Source organism: Miniopterus natalensis, chromosome 2, assembly GCF_054644295.1.
Source record: "Miniopterus natalensis isolate mMinNat1 chromosome 2, mMinNat1.hap1, whole genome shotgun sequence".
Lineage (NCBI taxonomy): Eukaryota > Metazoa > Chordata > Mammalia > Chiroptera > Miniopteridae > Miniopterus > Miniopterus natalensis.
In genome coordinates, this window is record NC_142082.1 from 116,264,575 (window position 1) to 116,287,064 (window position 22,490).

Genomic DNA, 22,490 nt, shown 5'->3' on the forward strand with positions numbered 1-22,490 from the left:
TTTAAAAATACTCAATTTTATCCACAACCTGTCTCATCTAGAGGAAAATAAAACAACACTACCAGTGCAAAATGTGGTTCTGTAACAAACTTAAAGTGCAATTCAAAGTCTAGGTGGAACTCTTTCTCTTTCTTTCTTTTTCTCTCTCTCTCTCTCTCTCTCTCTCTCTCTCTCTCTCTCTCTCTCTCTCTCTCTCTCTTTCTTTCTTTCTTTATGTTTTATAAAGCAAAATACACAGGTACACAAAACTTTTGAAAGAAAGCCAAGAGAATAGGGTAAAGGTAAGAGTCCTTTCCATGATATGTCCCTCTCTGTCATCTACCGGCTCTTTAGATCAGTCCTGTCCAATTACATATTCGAGCACATGTGTAATTGTAAATTTTCCTGTAGCAACGTTTTAAAAAGTAAAGAGAAACAGGTGAGATTAATTTTAATAATATATTTTATTTAACTTATTTTATCCAAAATATTATTTCAACATGGAATCAATTAAAAAATTGTTTAGATCAGTGTAAAAAGTTTACATTCTTGTTTGCACACTAATTAGTGAAAACCTGATGCGTGCTCCACACCTACCCCACTTCCGCTCGGACTGGCTGCACCTCAAGCCCGCAGTCGCTCCCTGCGGCCGCCGGCGCGGCCCCGCACTGACTCCACCGTAAACACTTCAGGCTGATAATAAATCACTTAGAACTGTGGGAAATCTGAAGTAACTCCACCTTTCAACCATAGTTCTTCAATTATAATAAAAAGGGGAGCGAAATCTACTTTTCAAAAGTAACCAAAATTATGTGTAAAGAAAGAAAAAGAAAGAGGGAAGGCGGGAGGGCGCAATCCCTTGGGGGTAGCTCGAGTGGGTGGATCTCCGAGCTGTGAGTGAGCGACAGGATCTCCAAGCCTGCAGGGAGCTGGGGCGCCCGGGACTCGCAGCCGGCGCCCAGCCCGCGGGCTCTCCCGCTTCTGCCCTAAACCCGGCCTCGGCCGAGGGCCCGACCCCGCCCGCGCGCCCGCCGCGCCGCCTGTCCTCCCTCACCAGGAGCCCGCGCCGGCAGGGCCCCGCTCACCCACCGGCCGCTAAATCCCTCGGCGGACTTGGAAGACAGCGCCCGGAAGCGCCAAACAAAGTGTAACCATGGCAACAGCCAATCCCGCGGCAGAGGGACCGGCTTTTCTTACCGGTGCCCCAGTGGGACAAACTATCTCTTTCCGAAATTGGACCGAACGCTGCGCCTCAGGAGCTGGATAAGAAGCTTAGGTAGATTTTAATATTTAAATAATTTTGGAAAGTAGTTAATAAAGTAATGACATTTTTGTTACAATTACCCAAATAGAGGTACCCTGACCTTTAAATTGTCTCTGATTTATCTATATTTATTACTTGCATCTAGTGAATGTTAAATCGCCTCTGTTCATTTCACAAAATCTTAATCCTGGATAGTGATTTGTGGGGTCTGGAAATATGAAAGAGAAGCTAATAAATTTTTTGCCTTCCATGACAACAGTTTCTTTAAAAAAAAAAAAAAAAGTCCATTGTCACTCAATGCCTATCAAAAAACCTCTAAACGAATGAGTGAGTGGGGTGAGGAATTAGAAAAATTATTTTCTGGAATGTGTTTTCCTGTAAAATATTGACGGTGACTCTCACTGTTTTAATATGAAATTTGAAGTTTAAGTGTATATCATGCTCTTTAGTTTTTACTTAAAAATTGATCGAAGTTTGTGCGTGGAGCAAATATACAGTGCACAAATGTGAAATTTCATTTTAGTTAGTAAAAAAATTTCTGATTTTAATTGTTTAAAGTTTGCAAACAAATAACTAAATTCCAAGAGGAAGTAGCTATGCATAATTGTAAAAAATATCTGACAGACGGTAAGCTAAAAGCAAACATTTCATTGAGCCTTTGTAAAGAAATATACTCTGTTGCTTGGTAACAATAAACTTGTATTGCATCAACATGAGAATTAATAATATAGAGTGAGAAATCAGTAGACTTTTGATATTAATAAAACACGTTAGTGCCTCATTCAGGAAAGATAATGATTTTCAAAAATAGATTACTCCTGGTTTTAGATCTAATTAAATTTAGAATATTTTCATTATCAAAGTCCATGCCAAAATGCTCCTTTTCTTTTTAGTTTAGTTTCACTGCTGGCTTATAGACTATTCAAACTCTTCACTTATAATGGTCAGGCTTTGATATTAGGTTGAAATTAACATGTAAAAAATTTAAGCGTAGCCCAGCGGGCGTGGCTCAGCAGTTGAGCATCGACCTAAGATCCAGAAGATCATAGTTCAGTTCTGGATCGAGGCACATGCTAGGGTTGTGGGCTCCATCCCCAGTTGGGGACATGCAGGAGGCAGCTGATCAATGACGAATCTCTCATCACTGATGTTTCTATTTCTCTCTCTCCCTCTCCCTTCCTTGCTCTGAAATCAATCTTAAAGATATATATATTTTTTAAATTAAACTTAATTTTATTTGTAATTATGAAATTTTTCAGACTTTTCCTAAAAATGTATACAATCCATTAGTAATCAATTAATTTCTAAGACTAATTTTACATAGCTAATTTAGTAATCAGCTACTTTGAAGATGATGTCTAGATTGCTTTCCTTCTTAAAGCTTACCTTGTCAAACAAAGTGAGGACAAAAATTAAAATATTGAAAGTTCCTCTGAAGATAAATTAATCCATGGTGAGTGTTACTACATGTCTTACATTCTCACATTATTTTTTACTTTGGAAGAAAACTGATAATCATAGCAATTACCCATACCTTATCGATCATTGGTTAATATCACTAATTAAGGAACAAAGTACAACAGTTATCTCAAATAGTTATAGATTATAAATCAATTTAACTTGAAATCATTATTTAATGATACAGTGTTTAGCAGAAATCTATTTAATTGCAATCTCCCTGGAAATTAGAGCCTAACATTGTATATGTTAGTTTGCCTGTAACCTTGCTTTTTAATTAAATTGACAATAACCTTTTAACCTGAATAAGGTGTGTGTGTGTGTTTTTCATTTTATAAGTAACTTTTTTTTTCCATTAAATTTTGCTCTTTTTTAAAAATTATCACATGTCTGCTTGGTTTATATCCTATTTCCCTAACACACATATCTCCCTAGAGAGCATATAATATTTATGGAGGGAATAAAAAGTTGAAAGAAAACTGTTTACTCCTCAGCTACCAGACAAGAATAAGATTTGCTTGAAAACATTAATTGCCGGTGGACTTTAGATTAATAGCACTCTTGAACAGATGACTCGCTCTTCATCTGGTAGTCATGTAGTTTAAGTACCGTGGATATCATCGTAGTACTCACATAGCTGCGTGGACTGTATTTGCTCGTTTGTTTTGTTTCCTTAAGGATGATTACAGAGCCATAATATTTTTAATGGGCAACCCAAAATGTTAGATTCTTAGGCCTCTGCTTCTCTTTTTCCACTTAAAGACTATCCCAAACCTTCAGGTTCCCTCTCTAACCCTCTTCGTGCTCTCTCCCAGCAGCTGCCAAGACCACCTACTTCAGAGTCCATCACTTTCCCACCGTGCCCTTCCCATTTCCCATCCTCATGCCCACCTCCCTTGTATAACCTTAGTGTTTCTATACTAAGATGTGGTATAATGAGATTAATAGCGAGCATTTAGCCAGGCATTGGGTTAAAAGCTTTACAAACATAATCTCATTTAATTTTCACCACACCTCTTTGAGGTTTGTACTTTTGTAAAGGGCATTTGCTCTTGCCACTCTGACCCATGCCCCATGCACTTCTCTGTAAAGCTTGTGAACACAGTGTTCCATCTATCTTGAAAACTTCCTCCCTCTATCCTATTTTTATCTGTCTTAATCATTTATCAAGGATCATCTCAAAGTCATCTCCTCTTTGAAACATCCCAGTTCCCTTTATTACTACCACCCAACCCCAGTGGGTAATTCATAGTTGGCCACAGGTTTCAATACTTGACTCCTTCATGGTTTATTTTATTTATTCATTTTTATGTTCCCATTTCCTGGCATTTAGAAGGAACTTAAAAACAACAATAAAAGTGATTAGAGTATTATTTAATTAGTAAACAATTACACTATGAATAGATTAATTATTGTAAATTATCCCTCCCTATAGCATTGATGCTATTAAAAAATACCTCTGCTGTTGGATCATTAATTAGTTAATTAGGAAATGAACAAAAGAAATACTGCATCTATAGCAAAAGAAAATATAGCTCTTCCATGCTACAAATATTTAAATAGGACCTGCACTGACTTGTTGTGCCTCTTTGTGTTCATCCATCTACATTTTCATTGCTATTGTTTCCAGTATGTGGGGCTTGTGGCTGAAAAGAGCGGCACATCTCTTACCATTCTGTGCAAACATTGTTGTGAGCGTCCCTGACTTGTTGCTTAGACACTCTGTTTTCTGTGTTCTAACTCTTTCACTTGAACTCCTTGCTATGGTCTGAATGTTTGTATGCACCCCAAATTCACGTTGGAATCCTTACACCCAAAGTGATGGTGTTAGAAGATGGGACTTTTAGGAGGTGATTAAGTCATAGGTGGATTCCTCATGAATGGAATTGGTGCTCTTATAAAAGAGATCCCACACTGCACTCTAGCCCCTTTCACTATGTGAACATACTAGAAGTTCGAGACCTGGAAGAGGGTCTCACCCAGCCATACTGGCACCCTGATCCTGACTTCTGGCCTCCAAAACTATGAGAAATAAATTTTTGTTATTTATAAGCTGTCTAGTCTGTGGTATTTAGTTTTAACAGACCAAATGGACTATAACACTGCCGTTTTGAAGTTACCATGAACTTCTTCCTTACCAAATTGGCTGACTGAGAATATTAAATTCTCACCCTTTTATCTCTGTATCATGTAACACCATTTAGAAATTTCTTTTTCTCTTCATTTCTATGAGATCCTGTTTGGATTATTTTCTCTTTTTGTAAAAGTCATCTTTAAAAAAATCCAAATTCCTAATTATATCGCACTTCTGCTTATTTTTATCTCTAGTCAATCCCTCTTCTCTTTCACTCATTCCCATGACATCACCTCTCAAGGGAAGACCTCAAGTCTGCTTAGCTTATGTTATCCATTTACCTGCAGTCCGTTACCAGTTTTTAACCACAGAGAGAACCCAGAAACGCACCCAGGAAATTTTAAAACAATTGATATGCAGTAATGCAACAACAAAATGGGATGTTGGTTTTTCCATAGAAGTTTTAGGAAAAGTGGCTCTCTGGAAAACAATATTTGATTAAAACAAACTTAAGTTCCTTTTCTCATACTGTATATCCTAAATTATAGACTAATTGAATAATTTCAATATGTCATATTTGAGAGGGCAGAAGGGAGTGTTATACTGATCACTGGTATGAGAAGAAAAATGTACAAGTAAATGTTACTAAGCAGAATCATTTAAAGTTGTTACTATAGCTAGTGTTTACAGTAAAAGTTGTGCTTATCTTTTCAGAATCATCAGTATCTGGAGAGGAAAAGAATGTTAAGGAAAAGCAAATCATTAATTTTAAAATACTTTCTTAATCTCATTAATGGAGCTTTCTTGGTAAGAATCTTAAAAATTAGTCTAGAAAAAATGTAATGTATTTTTATTGGCAATTACTAAAAATCACATTGACTCTTTTTTGTAGGTTCTTGGACTTTTACTCATGGGATTTGGTGCATGGCTTTTATTAGATAGAAATATTTTTTTCAGTGCTCTAGGTATGTATCTATTTTTCTTTTTCTCTCTGAATGAAACAAGGCATTCCATTTTAAACAATTGTTTATATGATTTATTCAGCAGGTGGCAGTATTTCTCTAAAAGTCAATGTTTTCATCTGAAGGTTTTTGTCATTTGGTTTTAGATACACCTTAATAAATGACAGGCTAAATCCAAGACCGTAAGGGAGAGAAAATTTTGAGAGAAAGCTAGGTATTTTGGACAAGAGGAATGAGAGAAATGGAAGACTGTGATTATTTTGCTAACTCTGGACCTTTACAGATCTGTAGATTTGAAAAGATAATGGAGATAAACATAGATTCATTGCCCAAGTTAAATAATCTCTTTTAAAACTCAGTTACCATTTATTCTCATCACATAGTTAGAAATAAAATATTGTTTCCTATGCAAACAATCTAAGTGTCCATCAATGGATAAATGGGTAAAGAAGATAGGATGTACATACATATATATAGGAATATTATTCCACCGTGAGAAAGACAGAAATTCTGCCATTTGTGACACCACAGATGGACCTTGAAAGTATTATGCTAAGTGATATAGACAGTCAGAGAACAAATACTGTATGATGTCTCTTATAAGTGGAATCTAAAAAAAGAACTTAATAAAAACAGAGTATAATGGTGGTTATCAGGGTTAGGGGGTGGGGGAATTAGAGATATATTGTTTAAGGGTACAAACTTATAATTAATAGATAAATAAATTCTGGCAATTTTATGCAGAACATGGTAATCATAGTCAACAGCACTGTACTATAAACTTCAAAGATACTAAGAGACTAAATCTTAACTACTCACAACACAAAAATAAATGACAAATATGTGAGAGGCTAAAGGCATTAGTTAATGCTACCATAGTAATCATGTTATAGTACCTAAATGTATCAAGCCAACACATTGTACACTTTAAACTTATGCAATGTTTTATGCCAATTTTATCTCAATACAAATATTTCCCATAGAATTCTGAATTTGAAGTTAAAAGACTCCAGAATTAGTCTCACCCCAGGTAGCCAAGACTGTGAAACACAGAATCTATCAATGGCCATATTTTAACCTTATGAATTGAGGCACAGCAGCAGCTGGAGGAATCAGATTCCAGAGAGAGACAGAGAGGAGGGAGAGACATCATCTACCTCTGATTTTTGCAAGGCCCAAATGCATCTCCATACCTTTCCCAGTGTGTTTGTTCAGATATGTTTTGTGTGTCTCCAGTATTTATTAAATATATTTTAATACAGCTCAGCCAGAGTGGCTCAGTGGTTGAGCGTCAACCTATGAACCAGGAGGTCAGAGTTCGATTTCCATCAGGACACATGACCAGGTTGGCGGCTGGATCCCCAGTGGGGGGCATGTAAGAGGCAGCCAATCAATGACTCTCATCATTGATGTTTCTATCTCTCTCCCTCCCTTCCTCTCTTTGAAATCAATAAAAAAATATTTTTTAAAAAAAGAAACCATCTCTAGCCAGTTTGGCTCAGTGGTCAGAGCGTCAGCCATTGAAGTGAAGAGTCCCAGGTTTGATTCCGACCAAGGGCACATACCTAGATTACAAGCTCGATTCCTATCCCTGGGAGCAGGCAACCAATCAATGTGTCTCTCTCACATCAATGTTTCTCTCTCTCTCTCTCTCTCTGTCTGAAAAAGCAATAGAAAAAATATCCTTGGGTGAGGATAAAAAAAAAAAGAAATCAAAATGTCCTTGCAAATAGTATCACCATTGTGCACATCATCATATTAAAGGTCATGTCTGTTTAAAATATATATATTTTTATATATATAATATTTTTATTTCATATATTTATGTAAACATATGTTTAAAATGTTTTCTAATTGTGAATACAATAATTGAATACATTTAACTTTATTTAAAAAAGCCTTTAGATCTTTACATTGTCCTTATTTTATCATATGCTGTGTTCACTGTGGACTGAAGTTCAATAGCCTAAGGATTATTTTCATATAAATATCCTCTGTTGGCAGGAAGGAAGCCACATTTTAAGTGCTCAGTGATTATATGTGGCTAGTGGGTATTGGCTACCTTACTGCACAGCACAGATGTGGAATTTTTCCTTTTGTTTCAGTTAGTTCTGCTGAATGGCACTGTTAATCATTAAATATATGGTGAAAGCATGTGGTATAGAGCCAACCTATTTCTTAATGGATATCAAGTAAGAAAAAACATGTTTATAGAAAAAATAAAGCTAAATAAAAAGGTTTAATATGTAATACAGTGTTACAAAGTGTTGAATAATTTAGCTAAACTTCAGCTATTCCTAAGTGCTTAATACATTTATTCTCTTTGTGTAATCCTTTGCTTATGGAAAATGAGTGCATTAGGGGCGTTCTTAGAGTAAATGGGTGTATGGACCTTTCTATCTCTCTTTTCCTTCCACACAATAACGACAATAGTAACTCCCACTTATGTAGTGTTGGCTGTGCCAGACCCTGGGCTGAGCACTCTCATTTGATTTAATAATGTAGTAATTTGTCAGCAGCAAGTCATTTTTTTTAAGTCATTTTTTTTTCCTTTTTTCCCCTCCATTTTGGACTGGACAGATAATTCTCATTAACCCTAATGTGTATATATCTATGTGTGTGTATATACATATATGTGTGTGTATATATGTCTTTATTGATTTCAGAGAGAGGAAGAGAGAGAGAGAGAGAGAGACATCAATGATGAATCATTGATCAGCTGCCCCCTGCACGCCCCCGACTGGGGATGGAGCCTGCAGCCTGGGCATGTGCCCTGACTGGGAACTGAATCATCATCTCCTGGATCCTGGGTCGATGCTCAACCACTGAGCCACTCCCGGGCAGGCTCCTTTAAGATATTTTTTTTCAAACAAAATGGATATTTAATATAACAAACCATAGGGAGATTGCTGCTTCACTGAGAAACCCCAGTTCTTCCTGTATTGTTGCTCTGCTAGTCCTAAAGTTGTCCTTGATTGGCTCAACACCAACTCTGTTCTCTAGGCTGTGAGATGTGGAAAAGAGAAGGCAAATAATTTTTTTAAGGGAAATCTAAAGTTGCACACTTTAGTCATGTATTTAAAACACTTAGTGAAATCTCAATCAAGGTTTCAGGACATGGAACTGAAAAGGAAACAGTTTGAGGCAAGAAATACCAGGACCTTCCCTTTTTTTATCCCATCTTTTCCTTAATTTACCTCTTTTTAAAGTATTCTGCCCTCACCTCTCCATTTGTAATAACACCATGCCACCTAAAGTCCCCATCTACCCTTTGCCACTGTAATAGCCCCTAATAGCCCTGTGCTCTGACCTTCCTCAGCCATTTTCCAAATGCCACTGAATGAATTAATTTAAAAGACAAATTTAATCATGTAACATTAAAGCCTTTCTCTCGCCCAGCTGGTGTGGCTCGTTGGTTGAGTGTTGACCTAGGAACCCAGAAGTTACAGTTCAGTGCACATCCCTGGGTTTGGGGTTTGATCCCCAGTAGGGGGCATGCAGAAGGCAGCTGATCCATGATGTTTCTCTCTCACTGATGTTTCTATCTATCCCTCTCCCTTCCTTTCTCTCTAAAAATCAATAAAAACATATTTTAATAAATAAAAACCTTTCTCTGGCTCCCTATTGCCATTATTTATTCAAATGACAAATATATTTACAGAGAATATTCTACACATAGTGTACTATCCCATGAGCTGAGGGTACAGTAGTATACAGGACAGATAAAGGTCCTGTCCTCGTGGAGTTTAATTCCAGTAAAGAAGACTAGAAAACACTATTCAAAATGCCCATAATTGGGCCCCTGCAAACTTTTCCAGTCTCACAGGATCAAACTGTAAGCACCAACAAAGCAGAGCTTCCTACACACAAGGCACTGTTCTGAGTCTCCAGATGCTTCTACTATTCCACTGTAGATATTTCTAATTATCATTTAAAGCCTGAAGTCAGATGTTACTTTCTTCAGTAATCTGGACTGTCTATACCTTCCAGCCTCCTCGCCTTGCTGGACTAGGTGCCCTTTACCCAACGTGTGCTGGGTAGGGTTTAACAGGTTTGGGGATGCAGTTTTGATTTATGGTATTTGGTGATTTCTATGGTTTAACTATTCTATTTAATATATGTGTGTGTGTGTGTGTGTGTGTGTGTGTGTATGTGTGTATCTATATATACAGTCCTCTAGCACAGAGAGCTCAATTTTGATATGGACAGAATAAAACAGCTTTAATAGGATCATATTAGCAATAATGTCAGGGTAACTTAACCTATACATTTTAAGTACTTAAATTTTTTCTGATGAATGAATAAATACATCAATGTTTGAAGTACATTACTTGTAGAAGAGTTCACCTTAGGGAAAAAATTGTCTTCTTTTATGGAAGACAATGAAGATAAGGTAAGGGTAAAGAGATCTTCTGAAACTGAAGAGATCTCCATCATGTCATTAAAGGAAGAAAAGTTGTTTCTACAAGGAAGTAAGAGGGTCTAGAATAAAGTTTAAAAAAGAGAAAGAAAGGATCCTAGTAGTCTGGCAAAAGCTGCTTAGAGAAAACTTGGGTTGCTGCATTTATAACTAAGTAGAAAATAAACATTACTGAATAATAAGTTATTTTATGATTTCCACAGATGAAAATAATCACTTGATAGTATATATTTTTAGAATTTTGATTGGAACTGGATCGGCTATTGTTCTTCTTTTTCTCTTGGGTTATTTGGGAATTCACAATGAAGTCAGATGCCTCCTAATTCTGGTATGTATTTCACTTCAAGAGCATGAATGTGTCTCTTCAATTTTGAGTGTCCAGATCACACAAATGATCTGAATGATCTATGTTACCACAACATTACAGCACAGAGTGCCCTTGGGCAAATAAGGCAAATAAAGAGCCCCCTTCCAAGAAACTTTTCTAGGTAGAATTTAGGGGGAGAGTTTTCCATGGATCAAATCTGTACCTCAGCACTTGCACACTTAGGTATTAATTTTTAGCACAAAGTCAATAAGAACCCATCTTTTAAGGTGAACTACAACTAACCAACCTAAGAATCTGAAGACAAATATCAGAATAAAGTATATTAACATCAATGAGCATTGTACCTTAGCAAGCAAAAGGAAAAATCCTGTAGTCAGCGTGTTTTTACCTTTTGGGCATGCATGTAGAGACCCAACTTATCACTGAGATCACAGTTTATTATTTAACAAAGATAAATGTAACTGCTGAGAGGGGCAGACTCTAGACTCTGGCTAGTATTCTCTCTCTCCGAAGGCATGTAACATGAAAAGATAAATTATAATCAGGAACATAAACCTAACATGAGCCATTTACCATACATGTGGTAGCTATGTGTCACAATTCACACACTTAGATGGAATATAATTTTTAACATTTCATATAAATCTAATTAATTTTAATTCACAAGCACTTTCCTGTCAAGAAGATAAATAGAAATTTAACTGCAGACATTCTGTCTTGCCAGGAAGAATGCAGAGATACTTACCTTTTATGCAGCACTAAAAGTCTGGTGGTCACTCTAGACACTGATTTTCAGTCTACACTGGTCAAGGGAATTGACTAATTTCTGTGACAGTTTTAGATCTGAATGAAGATGGTATCAACAACATCTCCATTAAACAATATAATCTGTGAGGGTTCTCAGGAAATACTGTCACTTCCTTCTAGCATACTCATCCAAATGTCCATTAATATTTTTTTATTTGCTCTTTGTTTTCATAATTTCACTCTTGTGTATGAGAACAAGAAACCTCAGCAATACCCATGCATATTATAAGACTGAATATTTCATATGATGTACATTTCCCACATTGCAGCATCTAAAAAATATATTAGAAGCATAGTCATCACTCTGTTTTTCTTCTGTTTTAGTATGCAGTACTGTTAATATGGGCTTTTGGTGTTCAAGCTGTACTTTCAGCATTCATCTTCACAAGGAAAGAGGAGGTACGGAAGGATCATGCTTTTATTTGAAATTGAAAGAAAATTGGATACCTTAGATTACTGAGACCTATAAGCTTATATTAAAACTAAAGGTAAATGTCTTTGGTGGGAAAAGAGTCAATGAAGGTACTAGAATTCTCTATACAGTAAGGGGCCAGATATCAGATTGGAAGGGTGGGTTCGGGAACTTGTCTTTTACTCTGCAGAAGATTGAGAATGTTGCAAATAATTCAGAATGTGGAGGTAGAGGAGAAGATGCTGAGTGTAGGAAATCCAAAATTGGCCCCCCAGTCCCCTGGCTACCACTGCTGGCCCAATCACTTTACTATATTCTCTTCTATAAAGTAATACTTTCAACTTGTACTAATTTGAAATTTACCAATTTCATTAAGATGGACTGAATAATTCATGTATTTTGCACAGGTATGGTCATGAGTGATATAGTTAAATTAATTAGATAAGTTCAAATAACACATAATAAATTGCCTGAAGAAACTTTCCCTAACAAAACCTACCCATTATAGCCTGCAGTTACTTTTAATCCCTTAAGCAATGTCAGTGTTTCAGTGCGGTCAGGGTCTTTCTTTGTATTATGTGAGGTTGTCCTGTGGTAAAAAGAGCATGGACTTGAAGTCATACAGATTTTCATGTGATTAGATACCTTACAGCCCGAAGTCCACATCTTCATCTGTATCATGTGGTTAATGCCTATCCCCGATAGCGTTATCATTAACTGACAATTTTCAAAGTTCCTGTCATACAGTAGCGACTTAAGAGCCCTCTTCCTTCCCTTTATTAATTTTAAATTAGCCCATGATTAATTCCTCTGCTTCCCAGCATTCAAATTCTCTCTATATGTAGATACCAAAGTAATGGCCACCCCCCAACAAAATCTCCTACATAATACCTCTGCCCTCCAACTTTATTTGCTCTCTTGTACTTAGCATCTGTCCTGGGTATCTAACCACCCAGGGTCTATTGTTAATGGCCTGGCATTTGTAGCTAAAATTTCTTCTCTCTACATCCAAAATGTTTGTGTGTGTGTGTGTGTGTGTACAACAGGTAAGTCCTATAAAGCTGCTTTGGTGGCAGAGCACCAGGTCCCAAACCGTCATCTTCTAAATTTTGGAACTAGTGATAAGACCTGAATATAATACTTAAGAACCCTTAACACATAAATATAGTTTATCAGTGTCACCCGCATTTACTTAAGTATTATTCACAGATTCCTTTTTACTCTAAGAATAATAAGAATCATTTAATAATGACTACCTTGCGCCAGAGACTGTGATAAGCACTATCTAGGCCTTATGCTATCGATCCTCCCAGAGGTGCATAGCCCTACTTTCTAGAACAGGAAATTGAGGCTTTAAGAGGAGAAATACTTGCTTAAATATATCATGACCAAATAACAGAGCCTGGACTCAAACCCCTATTGGCTCATCACAGAGAATAACAACTTTGTTTACATTGATTGTCTTCTACATTCAAAGTCGATTAAGTTCTTATGAGCCTCTAAATCTCGTACTATCTCCAGTGCCTCGTTCAGTGTTAGAGATGCACTAGGGCTTCAACGGATGCTTGTTAGATTGAATAGGTGTGAGGGAATTTTATTTATATTGTAGTCACACAAATTATTTAGGAAATTCATTTTACTCTTATGTACTAAGGTATGATTCATAAGTGCTTTGGATCTCCCAAATAATGCTTAGAGGGTAAGTGGGGACATGAGTCTGTCCTTTCCCCACAAAAATATAAAATGGAAAAACATCATTTTCTGTTTTAAATAAAAATTAACTTAGAGAATAAGTTAGATAACTTAAAGCTCTAAATAGCACTTTATATTATTCTAATCTTAAATCTGTTAAAGCATAGACATATAAGTAACTGCATGAGGGTCTAATTTGTACAGATGTCTCAATTATTATAGTATTCATACTAGTTATTTAGTGTTCATTATCCAAAGACAGCAGAACACAATGAAAAGTCATTAGACTAGAATTTAAATAAACCATATTTAGAAGTCTCAGCTCCTTTTCCTTATTCATGTAAACAAAGCAAATAATTAAATTCTCTGAGTATCTGTATCCTTGTTCATAAAATGGCGATAGTATTTGTTCTTTCTAGCTTTTGGCATTTTAGAGACCAAATTAGGAATTAGTTATGAAAGTCATGGACTTTTGAAAGTTTAAGTAAGACCAAATGTATCAGCACTCACCGAGATTGCTAAAAATAGTTGCAAGGAAGAAAGAAAGCATTTAGACATAAGCAGATAACAACGAGCTGACTTTGAATAACCTTTCCTTATGACGAGACATGAACGTTTCCATCAAAAGTTCACTTTTAATACAATTTTCAACAGGTCCACCAAGTATGGTGGGATGAAATTGATTTAGTTATTTCTCAGTACGGATCTAAAGATGTGACTGAAGATGTATCTAAGTGGATTATTCTGAATGAGCTGCAGAAAAAGGTAAGACTAAATTAGCATAAAACTAAAATTCCGATGTCAAAGGTGACCCCTGTAGGGTAGGGAGCAATACAGGGAAGGCTAGGAGATAGGGACAGAGAAATGAGATGTTTTGTATTTCTTCCAAACAAACAGGATATAATCGCATTGTTTCAACTTACGGATCTGAGTTTTATCTTCCTTTTGTAACGTATAGCTCCTTTTCTGGGTTAAGTGATGTGCTTTTTAACCTGTTTTCCCTATAAAAGTGCTGGTGGTCTTCTGCCAAGGAGGGCCAGTTGTCCTCCTGTACCCATGGGAGGTAAATCTGAGCACAGTCCCTGCTGGCAGCAGAGTAGCTTGATGGTTCCCATTTGAGCTTGAATGTTGGGATTGTCACACAGTAGCTTTGTGACCCTGGACAAGTAATTTTCTTAATTTGACATATCATATTAGTAAAATGGTCAGAATAACACCTACTTCTAGTTGGCAGGAATAAATGAAGTAATATATAGAACATTTAGAAAGCCTTGGATCTGGGACATAGTTAGGTACTAATACTTATTAGTTAATTTTCCTAGGATTATTATTTAACATTTTGGATCTTTCTGGGCAGGGAAGGGAATTGATATGGTCAGCCAAATAATTTACAGGAATAGGTGTTTACATCAATAACAGCAGCAAAAAAGTAATAGATCAAACAAACAAATGTGTACTTATTTGCTTAATTTACTACATTTCAATAAAGAGTAAATTAATAAATTTATCATAAAAACACTTTAATGTGCATAGGAACTATATAATTAACTGTGTTTTGAATATTTTATGGTAAAATTCATAAAATCTTTTTTTCCTAGTTACAGTGTTGCGGCCAAAACAATTACACAGATTGGATAAAGAATAAGAATAAAGAAAATTCAGAACAGGTACCATGTTCTTGCACGAATTCTACAGTAAGACAGTGGTTTTGCGATGAGCCACTGAATGCAACTTACCAGGAGGTAAAGATAAGTCAAAGCTGCTGCAAGTATTTACAGTGCCTTTTTTTCTTTTCTTTGCAAGTGGATTTAGAATTCTGAGCAGATTTTTATATAAAAACAGTGTTATTTATGGTGATCAGGTTTTCAAGCGACTTAGCTAAATTGAACCCATATTTAGGGTTCAATATAATAATATTGAATAAATAAATAATATATAATAAATATATTATTATAATATATAATATATAATAATAAATAAATAATAATATAATAAATAAACTTTTCAGAGCATGTGATCTGAGTGCTACTAGAACTTGGGGTACCACCAGCTTCCCTCCTTATCCTTGTTCCCAAATCCTTGCAGAGGAAGGAGGCGCTATTGGCAGCTCTCACTAGTTTTTTTTTTAAATCCTCACCTGAGGATATTTTTCCCATTGCTTTTCAGAGAGAGTGGAGAGAGAGAGAGAGAGGAACACTGATATGAGAGACACATCGATTGATTGCCTCCCAACTGGGGCCTGGGCTTGAACCTGCAACCGAGGCACGTGCCCTTGGCTGAAATCGAACCCGGGACCCTTCAGTCCGCAGGCCAATGCTCTAGCCACTGAGCCAAACCGGCTAAGGCTGGCTGCTCTCACTATTGGTCGGAGAGCTGCCATACCAGTATTTGAGAGGTATGAAGACTGGCAAAAACAAAAGGGAGGGGACCCCAGCAATGACCCAAGTGGTATTCAGGTAAGTTTGGCAGAAGCAAGAGTACAGTTTCACCTGGAACAGCTACTAGTTACAGGTATGGAATATTGATGAACTAGAGATTTCCACCCCAAGAACTTCTAATACTTTGTATGGTTTATATCCTAATGTTCTGTTTTTAAGATGTATCTTTTAATTATATAATTTATTCATAGATAAATAGATGGTTGCTTTTTTTTAAAGCTTCTCCTGTGTGGGTACTAATCATTTAGGTGGTAGTATATACCCTGCTAAGTTACAATTGTCTGCAGAAAATCAAATTGCTCTCAAAACAATAAATCTCTGATTTCAATTGCATGACACCATACCAACTTTAAAAGTAGCAACGAAGGTGCCCTGCTATCAAATGAAGATCCCTGGACTAAAAAGTTCAGTCTCCACTTAGACATTGACTTGCTCTTTAGACTTTGTTAAATTTCTAATTTCTGTCTCTTCTTCTTAGTAATAGATTCATGTCCATCTCCATGTCAATCTAAGTAACTTTTTTCCCTAGGGTTGTGAAAATAAAATCAACACATGGTATCAAGCTAATGCTTTAACATTAATTGAAATTAACTTTGGACTTTTGGTTTTAGAGGTAAGCTTTTGTTCCTATGTTTAAAGATAAAAAATATTAAGTATAAATGATAGAGAGTGAACTGCGGAACAAACTGCTGGAGACCTAGTCAGACAAGTTAATCCAATCGGAGCCAGGACCTTGAGACTCTTAGCACCAAGAGATATATAGGTCCAGCTGGAGATGATATTCCTAAATCAGCCAAGTTGGTGGAGCCTGTTAATAAGTGGTCATACTGGCAGGTATCATATCATTTCACTGCTTTGTGAAATAAAAAAGATAATACTTCCTATCACAGCAGTGAGAGTACCATGTTGCCAAGTTGGCAAACTTCTGAAATTTAGGCAGATGTTTGACATTAGTTGATCTATTCACTCATAGACTCATTCATTCATTCAGTAAATTTGTAGGGTGGAGAATATCTACTGTAGTTCAGGTATTATACTAGATGTTAGAGATACATTGGGAAGCAAAATAGACATATTTTATGACCTGTATGGTGCCTACTTCAGAGATGAGTTTCAGAAGCAAGACCTCATTTTCCAGTTTCAGTGACAATTGGTGAGAGCAAGTGAAGGCCATGGATTCAAGAAAACTGCAAGTGGATAGATTATTGCCTTGCAGACTCTATCAGTGGAATAAATATATAATGCATAGTTTGGTCAAAGTAGGATACTGAATTTAATTTTATATTGATCCAATAAACCCTCTTCAACGGGTGAGAGTTTTAATCTCAGAATGATGGTAAGCCAAGACACTCTTATAAGCATTAGCATAGTTATTGTGAAACGCTATCGTGCTCATGCTGAGGAGTTGAAGACAGACTGAGGGAGGATGGTATCTGTGCTCTGTTTACTGTCTACCCTTTGCACGCCACTTTTCACGATCCTATGCCCAAAAGAGGCAGTTTTGTAGGATTGATGATATGGTTAGAAAAATGATGAACAAAAAAACAGATGAGCAGTTCATCAAGGTATCTGGCCCAACAATAGCCCATGTAATTAAAAGTGAACAGTCTATTTATTCCTTAGCACCCTCTGTAAATGAACTTGGTGACAACTGGGTTACTCTAGCTGACTCTCTCTGCAGACTTCTCATTCACAACCATTTGTTCCTTACTCCAAAACTTCTCACCCTTTTTGACCCTTTTTCCCTTTACAGTATGTATTTTGGTGATTACATAGTAAGTGCTAACTTTTACAAATTATTCATATTGATTAAATTTTGATGTCCTTTTGTTTCCTTTTCTTCCAGGTTTTGCAAGTCTCATTAACTGTCATTTTCTTCAGACATATCAAGAACAGAATACATGCAAAAATGTGATCATTGGATTTTAATTTGTGCTAAAGAAACTAGTTAATTCTCAAAATAAGCACAATGTATTCTTTTATTTCAAAAAAGTTCTGATTTACATTAATGAAGTTTAGAAGTTATTGAAATCATTGGTTATATATAACATAAAATTTTTCTTTAAATATGGTTTTATTGATTTTAGAGAGAGAAGAAGGGAGAGGGATAGAGAGATAGAAACATCGATGAGAGAGAAACACTAATCAGCTGCCTCCTGCCTTCCTCTACTCAGGACGGAGCCTGAAACCCCAGAGAATTTGCCCTGACTGGGAATTGAACCCAGAACCTCTTGGTTCACAGGTCGATGCTCAACCACTGAGTAACACTGGCTGAGCTGTAACATAAAAATTTTGAAATTATAATACATTACTCCATGAAACTTTTGTTAGTTTGGTTTTTCAAAATATCAAAAATTTCAAAATATCAAAATGTTCTGCAGTTTAAAACTTTACTTTGACTTATTTTTTGAATTTGGAGGATATCACACATATATTGAATTCAAAATGTGGTGATGGCCCAGCCGGGTGTGGCTCAGCGGTTGAGAGTCGACCTAGAATCCAGGAGATCGGGGTTCGATTCCCGATCGGGGCATGTGCCCAGGTTGCTGGCTGCAGCCGATCAATGACTCATCATTGATGTTTCTCTCTCTCTCTCCCTCTCCTTTCCTCTCTCTGAAATCAATAAAGATATATTTTTTTAAAAAAAGAGCAACAACAAAAATGTGGTTATGTACTACCATATGTTTTGATTTTCTTTGTATATTTTCTTTGTATAAAAAATACCTATATGATGTTCAGAAAGTATTAATTAATTAAGCAATTATAGCGTGTACATTACATTTGCAAATTTTGATAAAATGATGCTGATTTATAGGAAATTTAAAAGAAATAATGAAAATATTCATGATACTTCTATACTGAATTAATAATTTATTCCGATAATGCTTACAAATGAATGACAAACTGAATATTTTAGAGATTTGGTTATACTTTGGTGGCAATAATAAAATATTAAAATAACAATGAATTTTTAACTGTGGCAAAAAAAATCTATTCTAAATTATCACTGAATTCCAATACTCTACTTGTTCCTCATTTTTTTCTCTTTTTCCTTAAATTTTTCTCAATGTGTGTATGCACAATTCTCTAGAGGAAACAAAAACAATCTAGCTGTTCTGTTTTTTTAACAATGATACTATGAGAACAGAAAAAATTCCTTTCGAAAAAATTTTTAAAACTACTATACAAATGTGAAATATTATATTATTGTTGTCCTTCATAGCAAAAGGCTGTGTTGACCTTGAGAAAATGAAGAAGGGATAGAGTAACTGAAGATCCTGCATTGCTCCTGCCCCTATAGAAGGCTCACTCTTATTTAATAATTCAATTATATCTCTTTTCATTTATATATTCAGTACATTGAAGCTTTTAGAGACATTTTTTCAAAAGTGACCTGTAAATAGACATGCCTTATATTCTTTAAGAAAAATTATCTTGGGATTTAAAGGTCATTTTCAAATTCCTATTTTCTCTAAAATATGACACAAGAACACTGATAGCAAAAATCTCTTTCCTACTCGGGAGTTGAAAATGGACTTATTGGTAATCAAATAAATATTATAGATTTGATTAGATATATTTGTTTTTGCATCAAGGAAACAAAAAAAGGGCTTTCTAGAAACTAAATTGCCTAGTATATACAGTTAATACAGTTAATTCAGATATTATAAGCACCACTGATTGAATCTATCACCTTTATGGTTGTAGGGAATATTGTCTTGAAGATGTTACTTTGCACTTTGAATAAAGACTTGTTTGGTAAGATAAAATAGAGTAAATCAGGATCACCTCTGTGTAACTTGTTTGTTTTTTAACTTTTGAAATAGAAAACTTAGTAAGTTCTGAAAATCAATCTGGATCAGAAGCAAACCATTCAATTTAGTTAGAATTTAGATTAGAATCTAGGACAACTAATCTTGACTTCCCCTTCAAATTGTCATATCACTTACAAAACCACTTTTAACTCACTTCAGGCTCCTCGTCTTCATTATGTTTTCAAAATTCTAGGTGATTCTGTGCTGGTACTATGTAAGTGGAATACTTTAAAATTCTTTTATGTAAGGGTGTGTGCATTCAGCCAACAAGCATTTATGGAGCACCTACTCTGTGCCAGGATCATTACTAACTATTTAGGGATATGAAGATGGGGAGACACATGTGTAGCTCCTCTACAGGGTTGGCTTCAGGGGCATAAAACCTGTCCTCAGAAGACCTCCACACTTGGTTTAGTACTTGGCAGTTGTCATCCTGAAATTTTAATCATTATGGAACAGGGAGTGTCACATTTACACTTTGCACTGGGCTCTGAAATTAGGTTGCTGGCCCTGTCCCTACAGATAAACTCAGAGTCAGTCACAGCCTGACATGAAAAAATAAGTTTTATATATATGTGATATTTTTTCTAGACACTCAGAAAGAGCATGCCTAAGTTTGCCATAGAGGATCAGACAGTACTTTAAAAAAGAGAGCCATTCATTCAACAATTAATGAGTAACTGCTATGTGTTGAACACTTTCCTAGGTGCTAGAGAAACAATAGTGAATGAAACAAACGAAAGAAAAGTTGCCCTCGTGGAGGTTACATTCAAGTCAGGGGAACCAAACAACAAAACTAATGTATCAGATGGCGGGAAGAGCTATAGAGAAAAAATAATTCAGGAAGTACAATAAAATGTGTTGGAGAATTAAGAGAACTGTAGTTTTAAATTGGATGTGCAAAGAAGGCATCATAGAGAAAATGAAACAAAGGTAATCAGAGAATAAAGGAAAACATACAGCAAGAGGAAACAGCAAGAAGGAAGAAAGGACTTGAGACAACAGTGAACATGTTGACTTCAGGGAGGGGCGAGGAAGCCGGTGTGGCTAAAGCGGTTGGAGTGACTAGGAGGCTGAGATGAAAAGTTCAGAGGGGAAAAGGTCTGGTAGGGGCTTGTCAGCCACTCTCAAGGCTTCAGTTTTTACTGAGTGAAATGAGAAGCAATTGGCAGGTTTTGTGCAAGTCACAGTATTAGAGTTGTAGGAACAAACTTGCTGCCATGTTGAAAACAGACTTAAAAGGTACAAGCGTAAAAGCAGGGAGAACAGATTGATTTTTTATTTAATAATCTAGATAAGAATGATAGTAGGTTTAGCCAGAGAGTAGAGATGGAGTTGGTGAGAAGTGATCTGATTCTATATGTCTTTTGGTGGAGTCATCAGAATTTGAACATAGTTTGAATGTAGAAATATAAGAGAAAAAAAGGAATCTTGAAGATTACTTGAGTAACTGGAAGGATGGAGTCACCACCTACGGATATGGAACAGAGCGTGGGAGAAGCAAGGTATTTGAAGTTAACACTTAACACTTCAAAAATCCTACTGAAGTGATCTGTTATGTGTCTGTATCCCCCACTAGTCTGCAAGAAACTCAAAGCTATAGATATTTTATTTTATCTTTATTGCTGAGAGTATTACAGATTTCCCCTCTTTTTTCTCCCTTGTACCCCACTACCCATTTCCTGCCCAACCCCAGGCCTTCACCAGCCTATTTTCTGTGTTCCTGGGCAGTGCATAGATGCATATAAATTTTTTGGTTAATCTCTTCCCACCCCCCGGCTCCCTTCCCTCTGAGATTTGTCAGTCTGTTCCATACTGGCTTATTTCACTTAGCATAATAATCTCCAGGTTCTTCCATGCTGTTTCAAAGAGTAATAGATCTTTCTTTTTATAGCTGCATTGTATTCCATTGTGCAAATGTACCACAGTCCTTTTATCCACTCATCTACCGATCTGCACTTGGGCTGTTTCCAGATCTTAGTTATTGTAAAGTGTGCCATTGTGAACATAAGGGTGCATATATTCTTTCTGATTGGTGTTTCAGAATTCTTAGGATATATTCCTAAAACTGGGATCATTGGGTCAAATGGCAGTTCCACTTTTAATCTTTTGAGGAATCTCCACAATGTTTTCTACAGTGGCTGCCCCAGTCTGCATTCCCACCAGCAGTGTACTAGTGTTCCTTTTTCTCCACATCCTGGCCAGCACTTGTTGTTCATTGATTTATTGATGGAAGCCATTCTGTAAGGTGTAAGGTGGTATCTTATTGTTGTAAAATATCAGACATCTCACATAGCAGAATTTTCACCTAGGGAAAGAGAAACAAAGGAAAAAAATAAACAAATGGGACTACATCAAACTAAAATTCTTCTGCACAATGAAAGAAACCAGCATCAAAATGAAAAGGGAACCCACTCTATGGGAGAACATGTTTGTCAATGATACATCTGATGGGTTAATTTCCAACATATATAAAGTATTCATACAACTCAACAAAAGGAAGACAAACAATTCAATTTTTTAAAAAAGGCAGCGCCCTGGCCCATGTGGCTCAGTGAATAGGACATTAGCTTGCCCAACGAAGGGCCTCGGGTTTGATTCCCAGTCAAGGGCATGTACCTGGGTTGCAGGTTTGATCCCTCACCCAGGTTAGGGTGTGTGTGGGAGGCAACCAATTGATGTGTCTCTTTCACATTGATGTCTCCCTCTCTTTCTCTCCCTCTCCCTTCCTTCCACTCTTCCTAAAAATCAATGGGAAAAATATCCTGTGTGGGGATTAATTTTTAAAAAGGGGTGGGTGGGGCAGAGGACCTGAATAGACACTTCTCCAAAGAGGACATA

General features: G+C 36.3%; 1 protein-coding gene across 1 annotated transcript; it reads left to right on the top strand.

Annotated features, from left to right (window-relative positions):
• The first annotated feature begins 1,206 nt into the window (after positions 1 to 1,206).
• On the top strand, positions 1,207 to 17,864 carry TSPAN19 (tetraspanin 19). Its single transcript, XM_016199468.2, has 9 exons — positions 1,207 to 1,255; positions 5,490 to 5,582; positions 5,668 to 5,740; positions 10,361 to 10,485; positions 11,617 to 11,691; positions 14,051 to 14,161; positions 14,995 to 15,138; positions 16,364 to 16,447; positions 17,681 to 17,864. The coding sequence occupies exons 2-9, from the start codon at positions 5,517 to 5,519 to the stop codon at positions 17,747 to 17,749; spliced, it is 747 nt and encodes a 248-aa protein (XP_016054954.2). The 5' UTR covers positions 1,207 to 1,255; positions 5,490 to 5,516; the 3' UTR covers positions 17,750 to 17,864.
• The last annotated feature ends 4,626 nt before the right edge of the window (positions 17,865 to 22,490 follow it).

Bases quoted from the DNA above. Each gene is read 5' to 3' on its own strand.
- TSPAN19 (XM_016199468.2), top strand. From the start codon at position 5,517: ATGTTAAGGAAAAGCAAATCATTAATTTTAAAATACTTTCTTAATCTC. The intron at 5,741-10,360 runs GTATGTATCTAT...TGATTTCCACAG, and splicing joins TATTTTTTTCAGTGCTCTAG to ATGAAAATAATCACTTGATA. The intron at 15,139-16,363 runs GTAAAGATAAGT...TTTTTTCCCTAG, and splicing joins TGAATGCAACTTACCAGGAG to GGTTGTGAAAATAAAATCAA.